The sequence below is a fragment of the Vanacampus margaritifer genome, chromosome 7 (genome assembly GCF_051991255.1).
Source record: "Vanacampus margaritifer isolate UIUO_Vmar chromosome 7, RoL_Vmar_1.0, whole genome shotgun sequence".
NCBI lineage: Eukaryota > Metazoa > Chordata > Actinopteri > Syngnathiformes > Syngnathidae > Vanacampus > Vanacampus margaritifer.
In genome coordinates this window covers 18,913,183-18,935,521 of record NC_135438.1, presented here as the reverse complement: position 1 = coordinate 18,935,521, position 22,339 = coordinate 18,913,183, and the positions used below count along the sequence as shown (strand labels likewise).

Below are 22,339 nucleotides of genomic sequence, written 5' to 3'. Positions count from 1 at the left end.
AAAGCTCATTTGTATCCATGCAGCTATATGTCATGTGAAAACCATTTTGTGTCATGTGTTCACATGGAATACATATTACTTACATATGTAGGATGAAAAAGTACATCGAGGTCTGCCCTGTGGGACCGGCAAGCACCTCTAACCTGCAGACAGGGAATATGTTAATGTAACTGGAGATGTTCTTAAGTACATGCCAGGAAAGTTTTCCATGTGGACGTTTGTGCTAATAGAAAAACAATTGCGATGTGGATGAAGATACACTCGATTGTCATTGACATGCTGTGGTTTGTGGTCTGGGAAAGGGGCACTCATGCTACATGCCATGCGGTTGCATGTGAAGCCACAAATAAACTCAATGGTTCACTTCTCACCTCGCTGCTAGGTGCATGTAAAGATTTTAAACAAGTATTCGGTTTCAAATGTGCTCCAGCTTGAAGGCCACGCCTGCTCTCGTTGAAGATGTTGACTTTCCCGCAAGTTTAGCTATTTAAATGTTGGAGGGAGGCACATGCTGCTGCTGGACTGGAGAGGGTACACGCGCGAGTGGAGAGGGACATTGGGCTTTTATTATCTGAACAACAAACACCGAGAATTTGTTTAGTGGCGTGGATTTGCCATCTTGTAATGTTTACTGTGCGTATTCCTGGTGCGTAAAGTTCCGTGCGTTAACGTTCACGCTACAGAACTCACAACAAATTGATGAGGATTTCAATATATATTAATTGACTTTTTGGACAACTTTTTAAGAACGATTAACCACAGGTGTCATGTGAACAGCAGCGCTCATGCCGGACTTTCATTTTGGATTGTCACGTTGGATTTTTTTTTTATATTGAGTTTAATGAAATGGAGCTGCCATACCTTCACCTACAAGGGACACGTCTGAGGAATTTTTGGAGCTATTAATTCCAACCAAACAAGTCGCGCTTAAAGCTGTGAGGATTCAGAAGCAGGGGGGACTTAATTTCTGAGACCTTTAAGCAGCGCATCAGTGGAGTATTCATGAATCAATATTTGAATTACTACAAGATGAGGCTGAGGGCATCGAGGTTTGGTTATCTGTAAGTACAAAATTTTTTTTTTTTACGAATGCATGTGTGGATTAATTCATTAAAATAAAATATTTTCATTCTTTTTTTTCCAACAGGTTACTCCACTTCACAGCGCTTTGCTTTTACGCACAGGTAACTTTTTCTCTCTCACTAAAACCTCTTAATAACAACTCTAATATAGGATTAAATGCGTAAAAAATAAAAAGGTAGGTATGTGAACATTGCGCGTCTGCACACGTCTGCAGTGGGCTGCAATAATAATGAAAACATTTTATTAGGAGGGCTTCGGCAATTGGCAAAAATTCAAACATCTTGAAAAGTGGCAAGATCCCACTTTGACAGGTGATTGTTAAAACATATGTGGACGGCTGTATTGAGGGCGGGGGAGTCAAGAAGGGGGTGAAAGATCACTGCTGGTAAAGGAAAATAACGAACAGGGGAATTGTCATCCCCGAGGGTCCCCGAACGGATCCTTAAAAGAGCCGCAAACGCCACTGTCAAATAAAATCAAATTAAATCAATCGTTTAAAACCATTAAAATAGTGTGGTTCTCCACAGTTGCTGAAATGATTCGAATGAAATCAACGCGTGTGCTTACTGTTGTCCTGCAGAACACAGTGCAGTCTCCTCCTAATTTCAAGCACCATGTCACCGAGCAGAGTCGGCTGTCGGACCGGATGAGCCGCCGGTTAACTCGAACGTACCAGCTGTACAGTCGGACCAGCGGCAAACACGTCCAGGTGCTGTCCAACAAGAGGATCAACGCTAACGGGGACGACGGAGCGGCGCACGGTAAGCACACACGTACAGCACCCAACATTAAAAAACAAAAACAAAAAAAACACAACTGCACAAAAACACTACTGCCCGTCCGAATGGAGAATTCATTTAAATATATTTTAGAATACCGCAATAGTATGCTTGTTTGTGTTATTGCGTGAAAATGTCCATGATAGTAGGTAGGCTACACCTGTTATAAGTTTAACAGAGTTAGTAATTAAGTTTTGGTTTCCTTCGCTATACATGAGAGAGGGAAAAAAAGTAAACATGTTAAAAATGCGATGGTGGAAAAAACAAAACAAAAAACACTATAACAAACACGTTGCCAGGTGTATACTGCCGTGGCCAGTCAGTGTATGTGCAATTTCATCAAAAGCTTCATATATTTGAATAAAATATGCCTATAAAACGGACCTTGGTAACTATTATTAAATTGAAGCCTACAGACCTGAAATGATGATGTAAAATCTTGCAGGGCTTTTAAAAGTTAATTCACCATTTTAACAGAATCTCAGGAACACTGTGGTTGAAAATCAACAGTGTGCAAAGTGTATGTGGTGAAAAGAACTTTTATTATTGGCGGTTTTGGCTGCCTCTAGTCTAGAAGAGCATTAGGCATAGGAGGACAAGTGAGTGATTACAACAGAAGCTTGAAGTTAAGCGGCAAGTTATTTTATGTGCTTGTGGACTGGGGGCAGACTATTGTTGACAGGAATATTATACGTTGCAAAAGTCCTGACCCCAAGCGGGTTGGGTTGTTTTTCCACCACAGCCTCCATCCATCCAATGTCTGCTTTTTGGAGGCTCATTATATCGATCAGTTGTATTGCTTTTTGAGTTCAGTGTATTCGTCTCTTTGTTCCATGTAGTCTTTTATCTTCTGGATTTCTCTACTCACATTCTAGTCCTCACACACACCTATAATGTCACTTTTGTAAGTGGCCCAAGTGGCCAGCGGCGCTTTGCTTCCTCCCTCATTTGAAGTGCATCACCGCACTGTATTTACTCACCCTGCTGCATCCTAAAAGAGGGAACGTAAATGTCATCTTTGCAATTCTGGTTCATTGGACAGCATGTTTTAAAGAGTTCTCATGCAGTGAATGCCCTTCAAAGGGATACTTGAATCATTTAGCCATTTTCAGGAATAAAAAGTGTTGTATCTTTAAAAAAAAAAAATCACTCTTGCTATCGACTGAAAATGACATCACAGGTGCTCAGAGCTCAAGCAACGACCAATCACGGCTCAACTGTTTTCTGTGTTAGGTCATATGATGTTTGCAAACTGAGCCATGATTGGTTGTTACCTGAGCACTGAGCACACGTGATGTCATTTTTAGTCAACAGCAGGTGGCAAATTATGTTGATAAAGATATTAATTGTACATGAAAAATAATGAAGTTAGACAAAATCTTACTTTTGAAGGCTAAATGAGTCACGTATCTCTTAGTGAAGTGATTCATGACATCCTCCATTGTGCTTTTAGAGTTTATTCAGAGAAAAGCAGTAATATTATTGCTTGTGCCACGTCTTCTCACAATTTGGTTCGTGTTTGCCTGTGCAGCTAAACTGGAGGTGGAGACAGACTCCTTCGGGAGTCGTGTGCGGATCAGAGGGGTGAAGAGTGGATACTACATATGCATGAATAAGCGAGGGAAGCTGATTGGAAAGGTAAGCGGCACCGTTGAGTTTGGAAATGACTCAAAGGGCATGGCACAAACACATTTGGGACGAAAAGTGTGAAATAGTTGAACGGATTGACAAAAGAAGAAAATCTTAGTCCTGTTAAATCATTTGTGTCTGACTCAGACAGCAAACGGGTTTGTTCCGATAAAGGCGTAGTAAGGAAAGTTTTAGGAGAGCAGCTGTTAAAAAGCCACTGATGAGCAGCAAGCAGGTATTTGAAGCTGCTGCTATATCTCTGGAGACAAACACAATGCAGGATCTTCCAAAAACTTGCAGTCATGCGCAAAGCTGTATTTTAGCCACACCTAACCAATGCTTAAAAGGAGAAACTATTCTAGTGGCGTCAGGGATACATGAAGACATGTTTTATTCATGGAACAGTGCAGTGTGACTTTGAATGCTTAAAGAGGAAATCAACCCCAAAATGTTCTTCACAATATGTTATATGAAGCCGCATTAGTCTAAACACGGTATTATGATTAATATTGCATTTGTGGAAAATGAATTAAGCAGCAAAATCAACCTGGCTTCATCCATCTCAGGGGGCGGCCATTTTGCCACTTGCTGTCAACTGAAAATGACATTACAGTTACTCAGGTCTTAGGTAACGACCAATCAGACCTCATCTGTTGTCTGAATTTTGGTCATGGGACATTTGGTCATGGGACATTTGGTAATGCGACGTTTGCAAGCTGAGCCCCGGTTGGTAGTTATCAGAGCTCTAGAAGTGTGATGTCATTTTCAGTTGACAGCAATGTCAAAATGACCGCACCCTGAGATATATAAAAACAGGTGGATTTTGATGCTTAATTCATATTCTACGAATGCAATATTAATCAGAATACTGTGTCTAGACTAGTGCGAGCGCAAAGGTTTAACATATTATCGTGAATAAAATTTTGGGGTTGACTTCCACTTTAAGGTGCTCTTATGCTGATTTAATGTGATTTTTATGGCTAATGATCAAAATATGACCTTTTTTTTCAAGAGTTACAACCTATTTGTTTTTGCAATAAAGTTATGCACAATAATTTGAACCAGGTCACATGTCTGCAAATGTTTACTCTTTTTTTCTAAGGCTCAATCATAACTGAGTTAGTTATGATAGGCAGAAGCAGGGCTGGACTGGCCATCTGGCATTCAGGGCAGATGCCCGGTGGGCCAGTGTCCTTTGGGGCCAATGTGGTGCTATTCAATTATTATTTTCCTCTATTTCACCCTGGGGGACCGGCCCACAGTTTAGAAGGAGCAGCCCATCCATCCATTTACAATATAGAGTGCAAATTGAACCAATAAACATCAGTGGTAGAGCTATGTGGTAGCCAAGGGTGGTCGGCAATTGGGCTGGTACCGGCGGGCCTAAGTCAAAATGCCAGGCCCGATTATTTGTGCCAGTCCAGTCCTGGGCAGAAGGAAAACATTTGCATATTCCAGCCACGCCCACAATACTCTGTATTGAATGTAAAGTATATAGGACACATGTACACAGTAAATACAAATACAGTAAATGTTCCCACGCATATTCGTAAGTCGCAGATATAAAATTAATCTATTTCTTTGGCACCATCCTGTGTCATCTTGTTGCCAAGGAACTAATGTCAATGTTAGTTGAGGAGCTTGATTTGGACAAAAGCAGTGCTTTCCCACCATCATGCGGCATCTGTAGACAATTTTAAAGCTTTTTCATTGTAAAATGGAATAAATGTTTCCACTTTCGGAGTGTCAAAATACATCTGCATCATGCAACTTTTCTCCTTTTTTTCCCCAGAAGAAGGGAAGAGGCAAAGATTGTATCTTTACCGAGATAGTTCTGGAAAATAACTACACAGCGCTCCAGAACGCCAAATACGAGGGCTGGTTCATGGCTTTCACACGCAAGGGCCGTCCACGGAAGGCCTCAAAGACCAAGCAGCACCAGAGAGAGGCCCACTTCATGAAGCGGTTACCTCGCGGGCACTTGCTGAGTGATAGAAGACCATTTGATGTCCTGCCGCTCTCTGTTCTTCCTTTAAGCAAGCGGACTAAACATTCCCATCAGCAGCGCGCAGTGGGCCGCTGAGGGCCGACAATGTGGACAAAGCATCATGGACAATCTTACACTAGGAGAGGGGGAAAAAACTATTCACTTTTCACAGTCAAATGCCACTTTTTGTGGACTCATTATGTCATCCTGCGCTCTGGATTTTATGTACACATTGACTGTCTAATATGCATTATTTCCAATTTAGTGAGACAATGTTTGTTTGGATTGATAGGAAGATATTGCTTGGTTAGAAGTTCAGCGATTAAGAATGTTTAAAGGGGAAGTCAACCCCCCAAAATTTTGGGGGACAATAATATGTTGTATGCATGTATATATATATGAGTTAAGAAGCAAAATCCATCTCATAGGGCGACCATTGCTCAGGACTCAGGTAACAACCAATCACAGCTCAGCTTCAGAAAACAGGTGAGCTGTGATTGGTCGTTGTCTGAGCCCTGAGCAACATTGATGTCATCTTCAGTCGACAGCAAGTGGCAAAATGGCCGCCCCCTGATATAGATAAAAAATGGCAGAATTTTGCTTCATAACTCTTATTCTACAAATGTAATATTATTCAGAATGTCATGTTTAGACTAGTGAGGTCACATATATCATATTATTGTCAAGAAATGTTTAAGATTGACTTCCACTTTAAAGTAGAATGAAGCTAAACAAGGCAGCTATCTGTTTTCAGTTGACATCTAATTTCCTTGAGGAGGTCATTTTGGAATTTTTCAACATCTATGAATATATTTTTCCTGTAAAAATGTAAATGACATCAAATCGATATTTATTGTAGAGTGTATATTAAAACCACTAAAGAATCCAAAGCATCTTGGCTTTTTGGGGGGGATGGTTTTGGAATCAAGTGAACATTTGCCCACCACCCCCTTAAAGTAAAAAGAAGGAAAAAAACAGTTGTCTCCCCCCTTCACGTTGGAGACCCAGATAACTGAGGGGCAATATCTGTGACAGGCCACAGAGTTGAATGTGCTCAGCAAGTGAGACTTGGACCTGAATGGCTGGAGCTACGCATTAAAAGCGATGAGGTCAGCCCACCATTTTGGCCCAAACAAAGGTTACCACCATGTAGTTGCATTTCTCACGATCGCGCACCGTAACCCTCTGATCAAATGGGCCTTTGTCAAAGCTCATATAAAAGGGCATGTTATACAATAGTGGGTTCGAATAATAACACGAGGAGGGGTCAGTTATCAAAAAGAAGCCAGTCACACAGGGAGGGGGTTGGAAGGGATGCTGGGCGCAGAAAAAAACATCAGGGCCTGTGTGGCGAAATGTGGCATGGACTGAAAGAGGGGGAATGGCTGGGAAGAGGCATTCGGGAGTGAAAGGGAGGCAGAAAAAGGAAACCTCTTCCCACAAGCAGTTGAGCATGACCGTCAGAGGCCAAACGACAGGGGAGGAAGAAGACCCTGGCTGCATGCTCGCTCTCACAAGGCATGAGCTGGATGGTCAATTTGTTTGCTGCTGCTTGAGAAGACTGGAATGTCCTCAAGCTTTGTCGGGAATTGACGACGGCTGTGTGGTCTTAGTGTAACAATACATCGTCACAAACAATAAGATTAAACAAGCATACAATTCTGTTAAGCAATAGTAAATAGCAATTCATCACGTATGCAAAAAAATGCTGAACAATAGAGAATGTTGGTTATTGTTAGATTGCTGTTGCAAAATAAACACAATAGTTAGAGAGGTCAATGGGACCAATTTGAATGTGTCGTATTAAACAATATAATATACATGTTACTTGAATCATATCAACCGAGTATTTCATGGATTTTGAATTCACCGCAACCAAACCGGGTATAACATGATCAAGCTACTTTGTTTACTTGCTGGCTGTATGGTTCTTCCTACTGATTCATTTCAATTTTTTGGATTCATTTGGATCAGGGGTGCTCAAGTTCGGTCCTCGAGAGCCCCTATCCGGCCTGTTTTCCATGTTTCCCTCCTGCAGCACAGCTGAATCTAATGATCAGCTAATCAGCAAGCTTTGCAGAAGCCTGATTTTTTTTCTTTTATTTCCAGTGAGTATGTGCATGTGCGGGTGTGTGTGTGTATGCGTGTGAGTGTGTACTCATTAATTCACCTAAAACCTATTAAAAATCCCATACCGTTCACCTAAACCAAATACTTCAGAATCCAGCTAGAGTCGTGAGGTTGTCAGGAGACCCGAGGAAGGATCAAAGAAAAGTAAGGAAAGTTAAATCCAGCACCGACCAGATATCACCTTCTACCCACCAGGTTACCAACCAGCGTCTTTCACCAACCCCAGAAACATCTAAATTCCAACGAATTAGGGAGACCTCTTTGCAGAAGCCTGATAACGATCCTGATCATGAATCAGGTGTGTTAGTGGAGAGAAACATGGAAAACAGGCTGGATAGGGGCTCTGGAGGACCGAGCTTAAGCACCCCTGATTTGGATTATACCGCCACGTTCTGTTTCAGACTTTTGTTTGAAGTTACAGGAGGACGGCGTGAACTTGTTTCCATTCCCCAAAGATGCGTAGTTACGCAAAAAAAAAAAAATGAGAACGGCATCTGCTGCTGATCGAAAGCCATTCAGAAAAGAGAGAGAAAAATATTTTTTATTGTACTATATATTACATATACATATTTAATGGGTTGATTGATTGATCGATTGACATCACAGGGTCAAAAAAAGGGGTGTTGCCGACTCACCAGTGACTGTTACATCTTGCAAAATTTATGAAAATATCTCATTTTCACACGGCCTTTTCATCACGTTTTTACCAAAGTAATCAGTAGAGTGTATATTTCTTACTTTTAGGGTGACTTTTGATCTAAATGTCTATGGAAAGAACATTCCATTTAGTTTTTACAAGAAAATTTAACTTTTTATCTCAGACACAATAAAGCCCTACATTGGGTTCCTAATGGTACGTTTTTTTGGTTTTGTCACTGCTTGAGCTCCATGAATTGACGAAATCCAAAACATCGGCGAGTCTTGTAGCGAGTTACTCCACAACATAGCCAACATGCTGTGCTTAAAATATTAATCAAATGCCAAAGTTTCAATGGGGTAAGTCATGGCACATAATATTGTTTTTAAACATGTTTGACATCTTTTTGGTCTTTTTTTTATTTTTATAATACCAAAAATAGGGATTGTTGTGACTTGGGTCTTGTCAGGGGTCACCACAGCAAGTCACTCGCAATATTTGTTTGTTACAGTTTTTACACAGGCTGCCTTTGATGACTTAACCCACACATTACTTGCCCAGGTTTGGAAATGGCCGTGTTGAGACAAAAGGTAGCAGAATGTACAAAGTCCTTCCGAAGCACACATTTTACAAAAACATAATAGACATGCAGCAAATTTGCCATGCAGAATTCTTTATTATGACACACTAACATCATTTTCAGCTTTAATTTCAAAGCGCTTGTGGGTCTGGGTAAATTATTACAAAATTATTACCAGATGTGTGGAAGGATAAAGAACATCAAAAAAAGTTGTTTGGATAACTTAAAAAGGCAGTTCCTTAAAATTAAAGGCAACAACTTAACAAATTAATTGCTTGGGAGAACTTCACGGACAGCAAATGTTGACAAAATTTTTGCGCCATGTGGACAACAATTTGGAACAAAGTCTCACGTATTGTTTTGTATTGAATCCAAATTTGTGTCAGTGATGTTGACCACAGGGCGGAGGTCTCATGAGACCCCGAGGGTAAAATGGAAACCGCTCTACATGTACGAGCTCCGTCGATCACCAAACGTTCACTAATGGCCTTCAGGGTGGCCCACGACACGCAAGGAACACGAAGGTATTCAGTTCACACAAATGGGATGTGCTCGTAACAGTGACCCTGGAACGGACAGGGATGGGTCATTGTGTGTTTAGAGTGCTTTACAAGGGCATCAATGAAAAGAGGCTGCCGAGATTGTGTGACTTCCATCAAGACCACAATGGACTAAGTTTGACAGAACGCATGTAACATGAAGTAATATTAAGACAGTGTTCTGATCTAAAAACTTGCAACATGTTTTAACTCATTCACTGCCATTGACAGCAATAGACGTCAAAAATTTATTTGCACTATTTCTATTAGTTTAACATTTTTTCCCATTTTTGCTAACAAGAGTATGAAAGCCTAGTTTTTTTTTTGGTGTACATTTAGAACAGATATAAAATTTGGCATTAATCGTGTGTTAACTAGTGAAGTAATGCGAATATTTACAATTACAAATTGTAATCACCTGCTGCCCCTAATTTTTAATCTTCAACCCCCCCACGCCCAATTTTTTTTTAAATAATTTTTTTTTTAAGAAAAGATTATTAAAAATTAGGGGTGTCAGGCGATTACAATTTTTTTTATCGTAATTAATCGCATGACTTCACTAGTTAACTCACGATTAATCACAATTTTAAAATCTGTTCTTATACAATTTTTAAAAAATGGATTTCATACCCTTGTTAACAAAAAAAAATGTTTAACTAATAGAAATAGTTTAAATTATTTTTTTTACGTCTATAGCCATCAATGGCAGTGAATGAGTGAATGAGAGAAACATAATTTGTCAATGCTTGACAGCAATTTGAAATTTTAAGGTGGAAAACACAAGAAAGAAAGAATTTACCCTATGAAGTATCGATGAAAAACATGTCAGGAGAGTCTAATCAAACATAAATTCTATACATTTAAACAATGATCTCATAAATGACCAGAATATGGCGTTCTCCCCCTCCTTCAAAATTCACTGAGTTTTGCAGTCAATGTCACCTTCACTCGTCCCTTTTAGCTTCTTCAGCTCCTTCATCAGGTCTTGTTCGAGGGTTAAAATCTCTTTGGGTTTCTTGTACTGTAACGGCAGAGGACAACAAAAATGTCATTGTGGTTAGTAGATCTCGATTGTTTCTACTTGCATTGCTACTTTAAACAAAGACAATTTAATCTAAAAAAGATATATGATCGAATCTTTTTATATGAAACAGCATACACACACAAGATAAATTAAAAAGACAACTGTGCGTAAAAGGGTGGAGTCCTGGAATATTTCTAGCATTAATTTAGCATTTTTTCTATTTATTCATCTTATAAATAACTGGCTCACTTATTCAAAAAAAATTTTTTTTTTAAATTTAAACATTTTTAATGTCATCTCTCGTGGATTTTCATTTGTGACTAATTTGTGACATTTGTAACCCGTTTTTTGGTTAAAGGCACCGTGTAATAAGTGACCACTAGATGTCGCTATAGCATGGAATGCAGCAGAAGCGCATGCAGTTAGAAACATGCACACTACGGTGGCTCAGAGCGACCACACTCCGCAAGGCTACCACCAATTCTTATTTTGCGTGAGAGAAACGAGCATCTCGGCGAGCGACGGCGACTTGAACGTATCATCAACAAAAAGTGAAGGAACACTGTATTGCAAAACGTAAAAATATCAAAATAAAAAATTTGACAATGTATATTCTGAAAAAATTGCATTTTGTTAAATAATTGATTACTTATAAATATTGCATGCAAAACAAAAGAATGAGCTTATATTATTATGAACATGCAGGTCAAACTACATTGACTTAAAGAAAAAAAATTTTTTTTTTTTGCAAGAGCATTGATATTTGTTTAGTAATAATGTGTTTAGTAATAGGCTAACAATATTTTAAATCCACAAAGTTTTCCCATACTTGCTTTAGGGCATGGACCAAAAACAATTCCAGCATCAATTTTGGATCAAAATGAAATGGATCTGAATATAGACCTACTACTTTCTTAGTTTGCAACTTTAGTTCTGACTTTACTGTGTCAAGTTTGCACGTTTTCCCCATGTTTGTGTGTATGTAATATGCTCCAGCTTCCTTAAGATCTGCACAGGATATGCGTGATACGGAACTGGAACTTGTAATAAAAAAGTACGAGGGCGGTATGAGTCAGGTCTTAATCAGGAGGCCGTCTGGGAAAACTGTCAGGCATCCCACAGAAAAGGATGTTTGGCAATGTTAAGACATATTAAGCAATGTAGGGATGTATCTACATTTATTGTACACTTACACTGACTATCAAAGTGCTGTTGGCATGAGTGAAGCTTAAGGCAGAGCTGTCCAGTGGAAGTTGACTGCGATCCAGATCAGGAACACCAAACTTCTTGTAATATCTGGTAATGCATAAAAGAGGACAGTGGAACACTTTTTGTAACATTTTTGTTTGGCACTCTCGTCAGTTTTTTTTCCCTTATGTAAATACATGCCTTGGTTTAAAAAAAATGGTTTAACACTGCTATAGACTAATGTAGAGCAAACACTGCCATCTATAGGAACAACAATAGGATTGCAAAGAGTGGTAATATGTGAGTGTGTTAAGCATAGTTACTTACTTTTTGTTGGAAGTTTTTATGACAATACATCTCTCAGGTGCTTGCACTGAAACATTAAAGACATCTTTAGGGTGGGGAAGGTTCCGGATTCTCCACTGAAAGCTGTTGTTTGTATCTTTACGCATAAACACAGGCTGTGGAAACAAAAGGAATGTCCGGTCAAAAATACACAGTCCAACTGTAATGCAGCATGTTGGATTCAAGACTGCAGAGAGAAAACATACATTGGAACAGTTCTCTGTTAGCATCTCAGCATCCAAAGAGGCGGCGGGACCAACAGGTGGCTCTCCAACTTCTACCTCCCATTGACCTTGCGCTCCAAGTGTGTTTTTGTGACGCCACTTTCGCACTGCAAAGCACCAAATGTTCGACAAAATAATAATCATCTCATGGACAAAAATGATGACTAGTGGATGAGGCTTCCTGTGCAATGTTTACCAACAAGTTCATCTGTTCTCAAGTCGTACTCTTCTGCCATTTCTTTTCCATCTCCAAAGAGGTAGTGGATCTTCCTTTTCCCTTGTGATTTAGAATGGTGAAACGTGAAAATTAGGAAGCAAATAGGCATAGTCTTTTCAATCCTTTGTACAGGTAATAATATTCACAACTTAGCCATATGTTAGTCGTTATCAAGTTATTTGTAATAAGTTAACTTAGCAATATGTTCTAAGAATCTGGAGCATCGTCTTCATCAAGAAGAAAAAAGCATCCAAAGAGTGGCACCCAAATTTGACGTTTGAAGTAGGTCTACTGTTTAAAAATGGCGTGTGTAACCATGTTGTTGATGATTAGGGTGGCTCTTATTGTTTTTTTTATTGTGCATTCTCCTTACGTTAGCGTGTGATTTGCAAACAGGGTTTGGGGGGTGACCATTTTAGTACTGCTCACGTCCACAAACATTTACATTTGACAGGTGAAAATAAGATCTGGCCAAACGTTGACACCGAAAACACCATTTAAATAAAATAAAAAATAAGAATTCAAATCATTATACTCACCATCGTGAATCAAAGCAGTTTTCTTTGACGATTTTAGGTTGTCGATCCAGCTTTGCGCAGCCATGCTTGCGTTGTGCAGAGATGCTTCCGGAATCAAGCTGTAACCATGGCAACTCACCGTAAAGTAAACAAAACTAAAACTGACCTCCTTTTATCAAAAACAAGACTTATATAGACATATATTTAACAAAGAAAAAAACCTTGACACATATATGAAGGAATAATGTGGTTGTACTTGTATGGCACTTGCGCGTGTTATTTGACGTCATCAACTTGCGTCCGTCTTTAAAAAAAAAAAGTTCTGTCTGCGTATTATCTGTCATGTACTTATTGCATATGTTAACGTAAATTTCACTGACGAAAGAAACTTTATATATGTTTTAAAAATATGTATATTCAAAACTTTACAACAAAGAATAAATATATTTAAAAATATTAACAGCAATAAACCGGAAGTGTTTGCCGCTTCCTTCCTTGCTGCAGACAATATAAACCTAAACATTTAAAACATATTTTTGAAAATTGCAACAAAGCATACAGTCAGAATAGACAATTATTCGTCGGCTGTAGTATTTTAATGAAAAAGGGTGGAGGATAAAAATGCAACTCAGTTATTAAAAACTAATGCACCGGAAGTTTTTGCTTTCAACATTTTATTGTTGTTTAATAGGAATGGTTCCTACTGGAAGAGGGTAAGCGCAAAACATTGCAAATATTTTTTTAAGTGCTTCGTATACTACGTACATATCTTTTATACAGTGGATTGCCGGAATGACACACACTACTGACGCATTTTCCGATTAACCCGAATTTTTTCCCCCTGCACCGTCAACACCAGCCTAAAGTTATCATGTATGTGTATAATGTTAAGACAAACGTAAAGTATTCACAGTATTATGTTTAAATCAGTAAAACAAAGTACTGCAGACCGCTACCATAATACCGCTACCATAATATCGTTCATATAAGTACAGTGCATTCACGGTGGATTCATTAGTTCTGCAATACTGCCAATAAAGTTTTGAAAGATTGTGGACAAACACGTTAATTAAATTAATTAGAAATCAAGTTAAGTCAAATAAAAGATAAACACGTTTTGTTTTGTTTTTCTGTTTTGTAATCATTTAATTTAGATTTATTACTGCCTAAGTTTAATTGGCATTAAACATTGTGGATGTAAACCCGCAAAAAAAAAAGTGCATAGGGTTTAAAAAAATATATATTTAAGTATTCTTTTAAGTATGGTATGATGATTTTTGTGTGGAAGAACAAATTAATGGCGAGTAATAATAATGTGTAGTACATTCGTTTTTTTTTTATACAGTATACTTTTGATGTCTGCCCTATATTTATAGAAAGAGCACATATGGCCGAGAAACGACAACCTTGAAAAGCATAATGCATTTAAGTAATTTCTGATGTTCATTTTGCAGGCCCCTTTGCCCCTTTTCAAGATGGAGTCATGTCACGGGATTATGAAAGCTTTCCCCAAAGTTAAAAGGGCCCGAGTTTCTCAAGGAAAGGATTCTCCTCCTTTGAAGAAGAAATCTGATGAATTTGATGTCACAGGTTGGTATTTTTTGTTTTGGTTCTAACTCAGATCATGCTACTTAGTTCATTTTCTTTTTGTCTCCCTTTTCTTAGGAAATACCTTTAATGGTACCTCGGTGTACATCCTGCCTGCGGGAATAGGAAATGCAAGATGTCAAATCTTCCAAAGACAAATTCAACAGAACGGAGGCCAGACGAAGACATCTCTGTGTGTTGGTGTCACTCATGTTGTTGTCGATGACAACATGGAGTGTGACAGGGCTCTGCGTCTCATCAAGGTGGATGCAATTCCGTCTGGGGTCCATCTAGTGAAATGCAGCTGGTTAAGCTCGTGTATTAGTGAGAAACAACTCTTGGATGAATCAAGCTACAGTCTTTTACCAAAGAGGTAATGCCTATCATTGCATTGTCTGCTGTGGTTAAAACTATGGGAATGCATGTTTACATCCATTTGCACCTTATTGTGTTAGTCTGTATTCGCCCCTTTGACTAAGATGTCATCTTAGTCTTATTATTCTTGTTAGTTTTTTTGTTATCTTCTCTCTTCTTAGGGAGTCTGAAACTCAACAAGAGAAAGACTTGCTGAATGATAAATCTGAACCTGAAATGTCTCCCAAGCCAGAGTGTGATCAAAGCAAGCAAGGGGAGACATCAGAAATGGTCAGTGGCTGGTATATTGGAAGAAAAGTCTTATGAGTAACTGTTACCAAATTCACCATTCTCCAAGTAAATATGGTCATTGTCAGAAAGAACAGCTGCTTATCGTCACCATGTAATACATTTCAGAGTGTATCAGACAAAGAAGATGCACGAGGAGAAGATGACGTAGTCAGTCAAAGTCACCTGGAAGCACTCGTCACAGGCCAGCGCCCCAAAGAAGAGGCCATCGGGCTCAGCAAGGAGCCTGATCAAGACACTACCACTCGTACGGTGGTCTCAAGGAAGTGGGTCTGCGCACAGTCTTCTCAGTCCAAGAGCAATAACTTCAACAAACACATCACCGACAAACTTGAACTACTGGCCAAGGCTTATACACACCAGGGAGACAAGTGGAGGGCATTGGGGTACTCCAAGGCTGTCAATGCATTGAAGAGCTATCACAAGCCGGTTACATCGTATCAGGTAAGCTGCAAGAAATACTGGATAAATGTGTCATGCCAGTAAAATATTACAGTACAGTCAGTGGAGTGGATATCTTCAAAAGGGACCAAGCTCAAAAGATAATCTTTTTTTTTTTTTTGCATTTACTAAATTTTGACGTAGGATTTACCCATCTGTGCACTATTAGACACAAACATATAATGTACTATATGTGTGCAAACTTCTGCCATTTAACGCAATATAACTGGCAAAATTAGCGTAATAAGTTTGTACATTTTTTTAGTCTATATGCAATGTTCCGCATTCAAAAGATGTAAATGACACCCTAGATTTCTCGTTTTTTTTTTTCCTCCGTTCCAGGAGGCATGTCTTATCCCGGGAATTGGTAAACGGATGGCAGACAAAATAGATGAGATCATGGAAAGTGGTCATCTGCGCAAGCTAGATCACATTGGAGAGGCTGTGCCAGTGTTGGAGCTTTTTACTAACATTTGGGGTGCAGGAACGAAGACGGCACAGCTTTGGTACCAACAGGTGAAACGGCCACTCTTCATCCTCGATACAGCTTTTATTATGTGTTGGGTCGCAAGCCAAGCTTTCTGCAAACATTTGCGCAGCATTACTATAAGAAAAACATTATAAAAGTATAATCAAGGTTTGAAGAAGATTTTCCCTTTTAGACATAGAAGGAAATCTAGGCATAACCAAATAGCGAACCTGAAATAAAAACAAAGCCATTGTACCTTTTCAGCCTGGCCAAACTTTCGATTGGTCATAAAGATTAGGGAACGTAATTTTCTTTAGAAGAATCAATGTTGTCGTGGATTTTCAATGTTTTCTTATTCATCAGGGACTCCGTACTTTGGAGGACATCCGCACAAAAGCCCACTTGACCAACACTCAGAAAATAGGACTCAAGCACTACAATGACTTTCTAGACAGAATGCCCAGGGAAGAAGCTGCAGCCATTGAGAAAGTGGTAACGACGTCTTCATTTGTCTCTGGCAACATTTAGCATTATGGGATGAGTTCTAGTCTGAACTTCCAGGTTTTTTATGACATGCAGTATTTATTTCTGGCTACATGCAGGTGATGCATGCTGCCCAAGCAATTGATCCTGGCCTGCTGGCAATGGCATGTGGCTCGTACCGCAGAGAAAAGAGCACATGTGGAGATGTTGATGTGCTTATTTCACATCCGGACAGAAAATCCCACAAAGGTGTATTCAGCAAAGTGCTCCAGAGCCTCCATGACACTGGTAAGCTCTGTGAGAATTATTACGCAGATAGATTTGATTTGTTTCATGATTGTTACTATTTCCTCAGGCTTTTTGACAGATGACCTCGTGAGCCACGAGGAGAATGGAGAGCAGAAGAAATACATGGGCGTGTGCCGCCTGCCAGGACCAGACCGCCGCCATCGCAGGCTGGACGTCATTGTGGTGCCCTACGATGAGTTTGCCTGCGCTCTCATGTACTTTACCGGCTCTGCACACTTCAACCGCTCTATGAGGGCCCTGGCAAAGACAAAGAACATGAGCTTGTCAGAGCATTCGCTTAACCAAAGTGTGGTGCGTCAAGGTAGCACCAAGGTGTATGCTGGCACTCCGCTACCTACACCTGCAGAGAGTGATGTTTTTAAACTTTTGGGTATACCATACCGAGAGCCTTGTGAAAGGGACTGGTGATGGTTTGCAATTTTATCTTTTTAACATTTTAACTGTTTACGCCATCCGATTTGAATGTTGGCTTTATTCGACAGTTCAAAGGGAACGCCACCTCTGAAACATTTACTTCACTACTATAATGCACACATGTTAAATAATGTAAAAAGTTCAGTATGCAATAACTTAATGAACAATTAAATTAAATTAAAATAATTTTGCTTTTAAATGCACACTATTGTCATGAGCTGATAAATGAAATGTCAAACATTTTGCTGCCGATGGAAATGAAACAACTAATCATGAAAGCTTCCACTAATAAAATGTATTCAACAATGAGTGTATGTACATGGTGTATGTAGTGCATGTTCTCCGCGTGCTTGTGTGGATTTACACCCACGTTCCAAAAACAAGCATGTTAATTCATTGTCCACAGCCAGTACAAAATTGAATGAATAATTTGTTTTCTCAATGCATAGATGGATGACTGGCAACAATCCAGGATGACGTCTGCTTCGCAACCAAACTGGGGTGCAGCTTACTCTTAACGCGTGATTGGTGGGCCAAGTACATCCATGGACGGGCGCTAAAAAAAAAAAAATTAATTAAAAAAGATGTTCTCGTCAATAAGGCGTACAGTTCGGTACAAGACACGACCGCTCAGATCAACGGCAAAAAAAACTTTAAAAAGTGACCCATCGGTACGACAAAAACAAAGAGGCGCCACCATGTGGCACGGTATCATACTACGGATTGTTACAAAGTCATTGAAAATTGTAGATACTGTATTTAGTTACGAGACAATCTTGACACATGCATAGTTGGACTTGATCAATATTAATGGGTAAACATTGGTCGTGTTCATCATCCAAATACTTGGCACTCGAGAAGCACAATAGGCCTATTTATATGATTTAATGACTGGGAAATCCTCTGAAAGAAAAGTCATCTCATCCTCCTGAGACTAGAAAGTGTTTTCACGTAAAGATAGCGATATTACCATAAAATAGGGTTAATGGTCATTTAAGCAAATTTTGCATTAATCAGAATATTCCACTGGTGATCAATTTTATTTTGAAACAGGTGAGTGTTCATTCTTTTATTATTTGTTTCAGGCAATAACAAATACAACATTGTCAGTGTCAGATTCCACAAAGAGCAAAAACAAACAAAGTCCAATTCTGCCTGAAAGCAAGTGGGAAGAAGAAAACTTAATTGATCCCACCCCCATCTCCCATTCGGTAATTACAAGCTCTGCTAACAACCTTCAGACTCAAGCAAGTATCCAGAGGGCATTGAATATTAAGTAACCAAAAGGAGCAAAATAAATAGCTCGACGTATTGTCCAGAATGTCCTGCCTTTCCCGAGCAAATCACAGTGGAGCAGTTCCAGATTGATATTGTGGAGAACTCCCTTGAGTGAATCACAATTATCAATCTGGCTATTGCCAGGTTAAGAATGACCAGAAGTAGATATATCGTACATTAAAATAAATATATTTAAAATATCTAAGACGCATTTACAGTACAGTCATCTGCTGGGGGGCTAAAACTACAAAAGACTGGGATGATTGCTGAAATTGTCACTGCACTGGTGGTCAGGGTCTTTCTTCAGGTGTGCCATTGTAATGAATGGCGGCAGCAAGGCCTGATAGGGAGAGATCCTTTGGTCCCCGTCAAGGTGTAGCATCCCTTTCAGCAGCTCCACAAATGCCCTGCGGTCCTTCACCTCCGCCATCTCCGCCTGTACAGGATAAAAGGTGGTCAAGACGTCCAGAGAGCTGCGTGGTTCAATGAAGCCGCTCCACTCAAGAGGTGCAATATGATTGGCTGTTTCGTACTCCTCCGGTGTTGTAAGTCTGTAGTGTCAACCTCTCCTGGCTTTCTTCTTGGTGAAGAAGCGTTTGGTATATTTCCCAGCATGGAGCAGGTGGTCCTCTGGCTGACCTAGAACATCCACCATACACTTCATCATCTGGTATTCACAGTCAACAGGGAAGAGGTTGTCAACAATGTAAAGCAACACCAGGACGAAGCCGACGCCCCAAACGTTCACAGCCTCAGTGAAGGGAAGGCCAAGGGCAACTTCTGGAGCTCGGTAACCAATAGGCTGCGCCATCATCCCGGGTTGGACAGTGGGGACTACGAGAGCTACACCAAAGTCTATTAACTTCACCCTGACGGGACAGTAATAGGCAAAGAATACATTGTCATATTTCTGTCCAAAAAAGGATGTAAAAAAAGAAAAGAAATTTAAACACACATTTGAATATTCCAAGACATCACACTATTATTTTATCAAGATGGATGAAGAATGTTAAAATAATGCATGACATTTTGCCTTGTCATCAATAGCACCACGCTGAGATATAGGCTTATAGTATTTTTAATTGAGTTCTTTCTTTTCTTTTCTTTTTAAGCATACTGAATTGGTTTGGAAATTTGCTAAATCATGAAATTGACCTTTGTCTCTTGGATTATTAAAAACTGTTGTTCTTATGTTCTGTTACATCCAGATGTTATTGTGAGTTGTAATTTTGCACAAGTGGCTGAATGCTGGCTGGGTGGTTTACAAGACATGTTTATAGTTAAAGTTAAAGGTTTGACAGCACTAGTTTTACAATAGCTACCAACTACTCAATTGTGGCAATTAAGCAGTTTATCTTAAAACTGATTTAGAATCAGTATACTGTACATTACAGTTACATTTTGCACAGGAATTATTTTTGAATAAATGAAACCTTTAAATAAATGTTTGTCCATTTTATTAGATTTAAATTGATTATAATCGTAATCGTCCTGAATAACAAAACAAAAAAAATCAAAATGTTATTTTTTGGTCATATCGTCTAGCCTTACTTTTACAAGCTGTTAACGCTTTTTATAGCCAGCCAAGAGTTTTAAATTTTTTGTTTGAGGTAAATGTTCTATTCTAGGGCTGTCAAAGTTAAAGCTTTAGCTCTGTTTCAACCCAATAGTTAAAGCTTTAAAGCAGCTAAAGCAAGGTTCAGTTTGCATTGATTATGGCGGCACTATATGGACAAAAGCGGTATTGCCATTCCTTGAATGAAAACCACATTTCTCATGAAGACCAAGTTTTATTGAATTTATTTTGCTGTGACAGTCATGGGTTACACCCTCAATAAAGACTTTGAAAGAACAAATATATGTGTCCATTTTGCAAAGAAGTACAGAGATGAGCTTCAAAAGTTTTGGAACAAAATTTTATGAACTGATGCTACCAAGATTAACCTCAAAGCAAAGAAAGAAAGAAAGAAAGAAAGAATCTGCTAATGGTCCACAACACACAAACTCATCTGTGAAGCATGATGGATGTAATGTCATGGCTTGGGCTTGCAGTCTTATTATGTTATTATTATATCACTAGTAGCAGAATGAATTCTGAAGTCTACAAAACCATTTTGTCCGACAGTGAGCAGAAAAATACATTCAAACGAATCGGGAGAAGCTTCATCATGCAACGGGACAATGTCCCGAAACACACCGTCAACGCAACAAATGACTTCATCAGGGGATAAAGGGGAAGGTCATAGACTGGCCTTGTTAATCACCGGACCTTAACCCAATAAAGCATGCATTTTACTTCCCGAAAGAGGAGACTGAAGGGAGAAACCCCCAGAAACAAAAAAGAACTGCAAGAAGCTGCAGTAAAGGCCTGGAAAAACATTTCAAACGAAGAATGCAAAAGTCTGGAGAAGTCAATGGGTTGCAAGCTTGATGCAGTTATTGCAAGTAAGGGTTACACCACTAAATATTTCTTTATATTCCCTTTAAGTTCATTTAATAAAGATTTCTCCAATATTTTTTGCTCACTTGAAAAGTGGGTGGGTTCAAACAAAAGGTGCTTTGCCACATCAAGATGTAAACACCATGAGATAAAAGCTGGAATTCTCAACTTTTGTCTCATCTGAAACCAAAATGTCTTCAGTGTAAAAAACAAACAAACAAACAAAAAAAAAGGAATAGACCTTGCTGTTCCTGTATGTGCCTGTATGTTTGTATACAGCATTAAACTAAGTTATTGCATTCTTGGCTACTGAGTATGGAGTTCTGTACATTGGTGGATTCTATTCATTACATTATTTTGTGTTTCCTAAAGTCATAAAGGTGTCATTTAAAAAAAAAAAAAATAATTGTGTAACATCCGCGATTTGCCCCTTTTCCCCTAAATGAAACATTCAAATGATTATCCTTCAGGGGGGTATTCCATCAACGCAGCTAAAGAAAGCGAGGCTCATGCAAAAAAAGCGAGGCTGGAAGTGAACACCATCTCCAGGTAAAGCGCCAGGTCGTTCCACTAACCCTTTCCAGCCGCGTCTAATCAAGGCTAACGTAAGACAGGCTTGCATAGCCTGGCTTTGTACACGCTCCCAAGACAAGAAGCCCCGATGAGTCGAAAGGCGAAATTGCGATCAATTACGTCAAAAGACAGCAAAACGAGAGCAGTATTCTTTTCACAAACAGAACTAAAGTTATTGATGGAGCTGTATGAGGAATTCAAGACAGAAATCACCAAAAAAGGCAATACTCAATAAGACAAGGGAAATATCATTAGCAAAAAAAGAAAAAAAATAGCCGACAGACTAAATGCATAAGTTACAATTGTTTCATGTTAGATGTGTATTTCACATTAATAGTGTTATTAATTATCAATTTAATGTAAAGGATTTTGAATTGACCTACATATTCATTCTTCACTGTTACATCTCAACAGTAGCCAAAAGCGATCAAGTAGCCTATAACAATATGTATATAAAAAATAAGACTAAATAGGTGTCGAGCTGTAAATATGTTGCCCACCAATGTAGCCACTAGAAAAAAGACTGAGGCCACTGCCACAGGTGGGGGACCCCCACCTGCTACATTCACATCAGCAGGAGATCTGGCGCTGAGCAGCAATCCGGGGTGGGCACTGATTGAGGGAATAGAGAGGGGAACCCTGACCCATGTGGGTGGGAAGGCATTTTTTATGAGACTATATTGTTTTTAACTCTTTTTATGTAGAGCACTTATAATGATGATAATAATTATAAGACATCTTGGAGTTACATTTGATGTGTGACTTGAAGACTTCTATATGAATTAGTTTGGTTAAAGCGATT

General features: G+C 39.2%; 3 protein-coding genes across 3 annotated transcripts; 2 read left to right on the top strand and 1 right to left on the bottom strand.

The window, feature by feature from the left end:
- The first annotated feature begins 536 nt into the window (after positions 1-536).
- fgf8b (fibroblast growth factor 8b) lies at positions 537-6,285 on the top strand. Its single transcript, XM_077570883.1, has 5 exons — positions 537-1,061; positions 1,148-1,184; positions 1,664-1,844; positions 3,394-3,500; positions 5,284-6,285. The coding sequence occupies exons 1-5, from the start codon at positions 1,003-1,005 to the stop codon at positions 5,572-5,574; spliced, it is 675 nt and encodes a 224-aa protein (XP_077427009.1). The 5' UTR covers positions 537-1,002; the 3' UTR covers positions 5,575-6,285.
- A 2,616-nt stretch (positions 6,286-8,901) lies between these two features.
- On the bottom strand, positions 8,902-13,150 carry dpcd (deleted in primary ciliary dyskinesia homolog (mouse)). The gene is made up of 6 exons (XM_077570881.1): positions 12,902-13,150; positions 12,342-12,422; positions 12,128-12,252; positions 11,904-12,037; positions 11,582-11,684; positions 8,902-10,385 (listed from the first exon to the last, which is right to left on the bottom strand). The coding sequence occupies exons 1-6, from the start codon at positions 12,963-12,965 to the stop codon at positions 10,281-10,283; spliced, it is 612 nt and encodes a 203-aa protein (XP_077427007.1). The 5' UTR covers positions 12,966-13,150; the 3' UTR covers positions 8,902-10,280.
- Positions 13,151-13,391: 241 nt separating this feature from the next.
- poll (polymerase (DNA directed), lambda) lies at positions 13,392-17,555 on the top strand. Its single transcript, XM_077570961.1, has 9 exons — positions 13,392-13,593; positions 14,335-14,470; positions 14,546-14,840; positions 15,004-15,112; positions 15,239-15,574; positions 15,914-16,087; positions 16,404-16,532; positions 16,643-16,811; positions 16,879-17,555. The coding sequence occupies exons 2-9, from the start codon at positions 14,356-14,358 to the stop codon at positions 17,238-17,240; spliced, it is 1,689 nt and encodes a 562-aa protein (XP_077427087.1). The 5' UTR covers positions 13,392-13,593; positions 14,335-14,355; the 3' UTR covers positions 17,241-17,555.
- Positions 17,556-22,339: the final 4,784 nt, after the last annotated feature.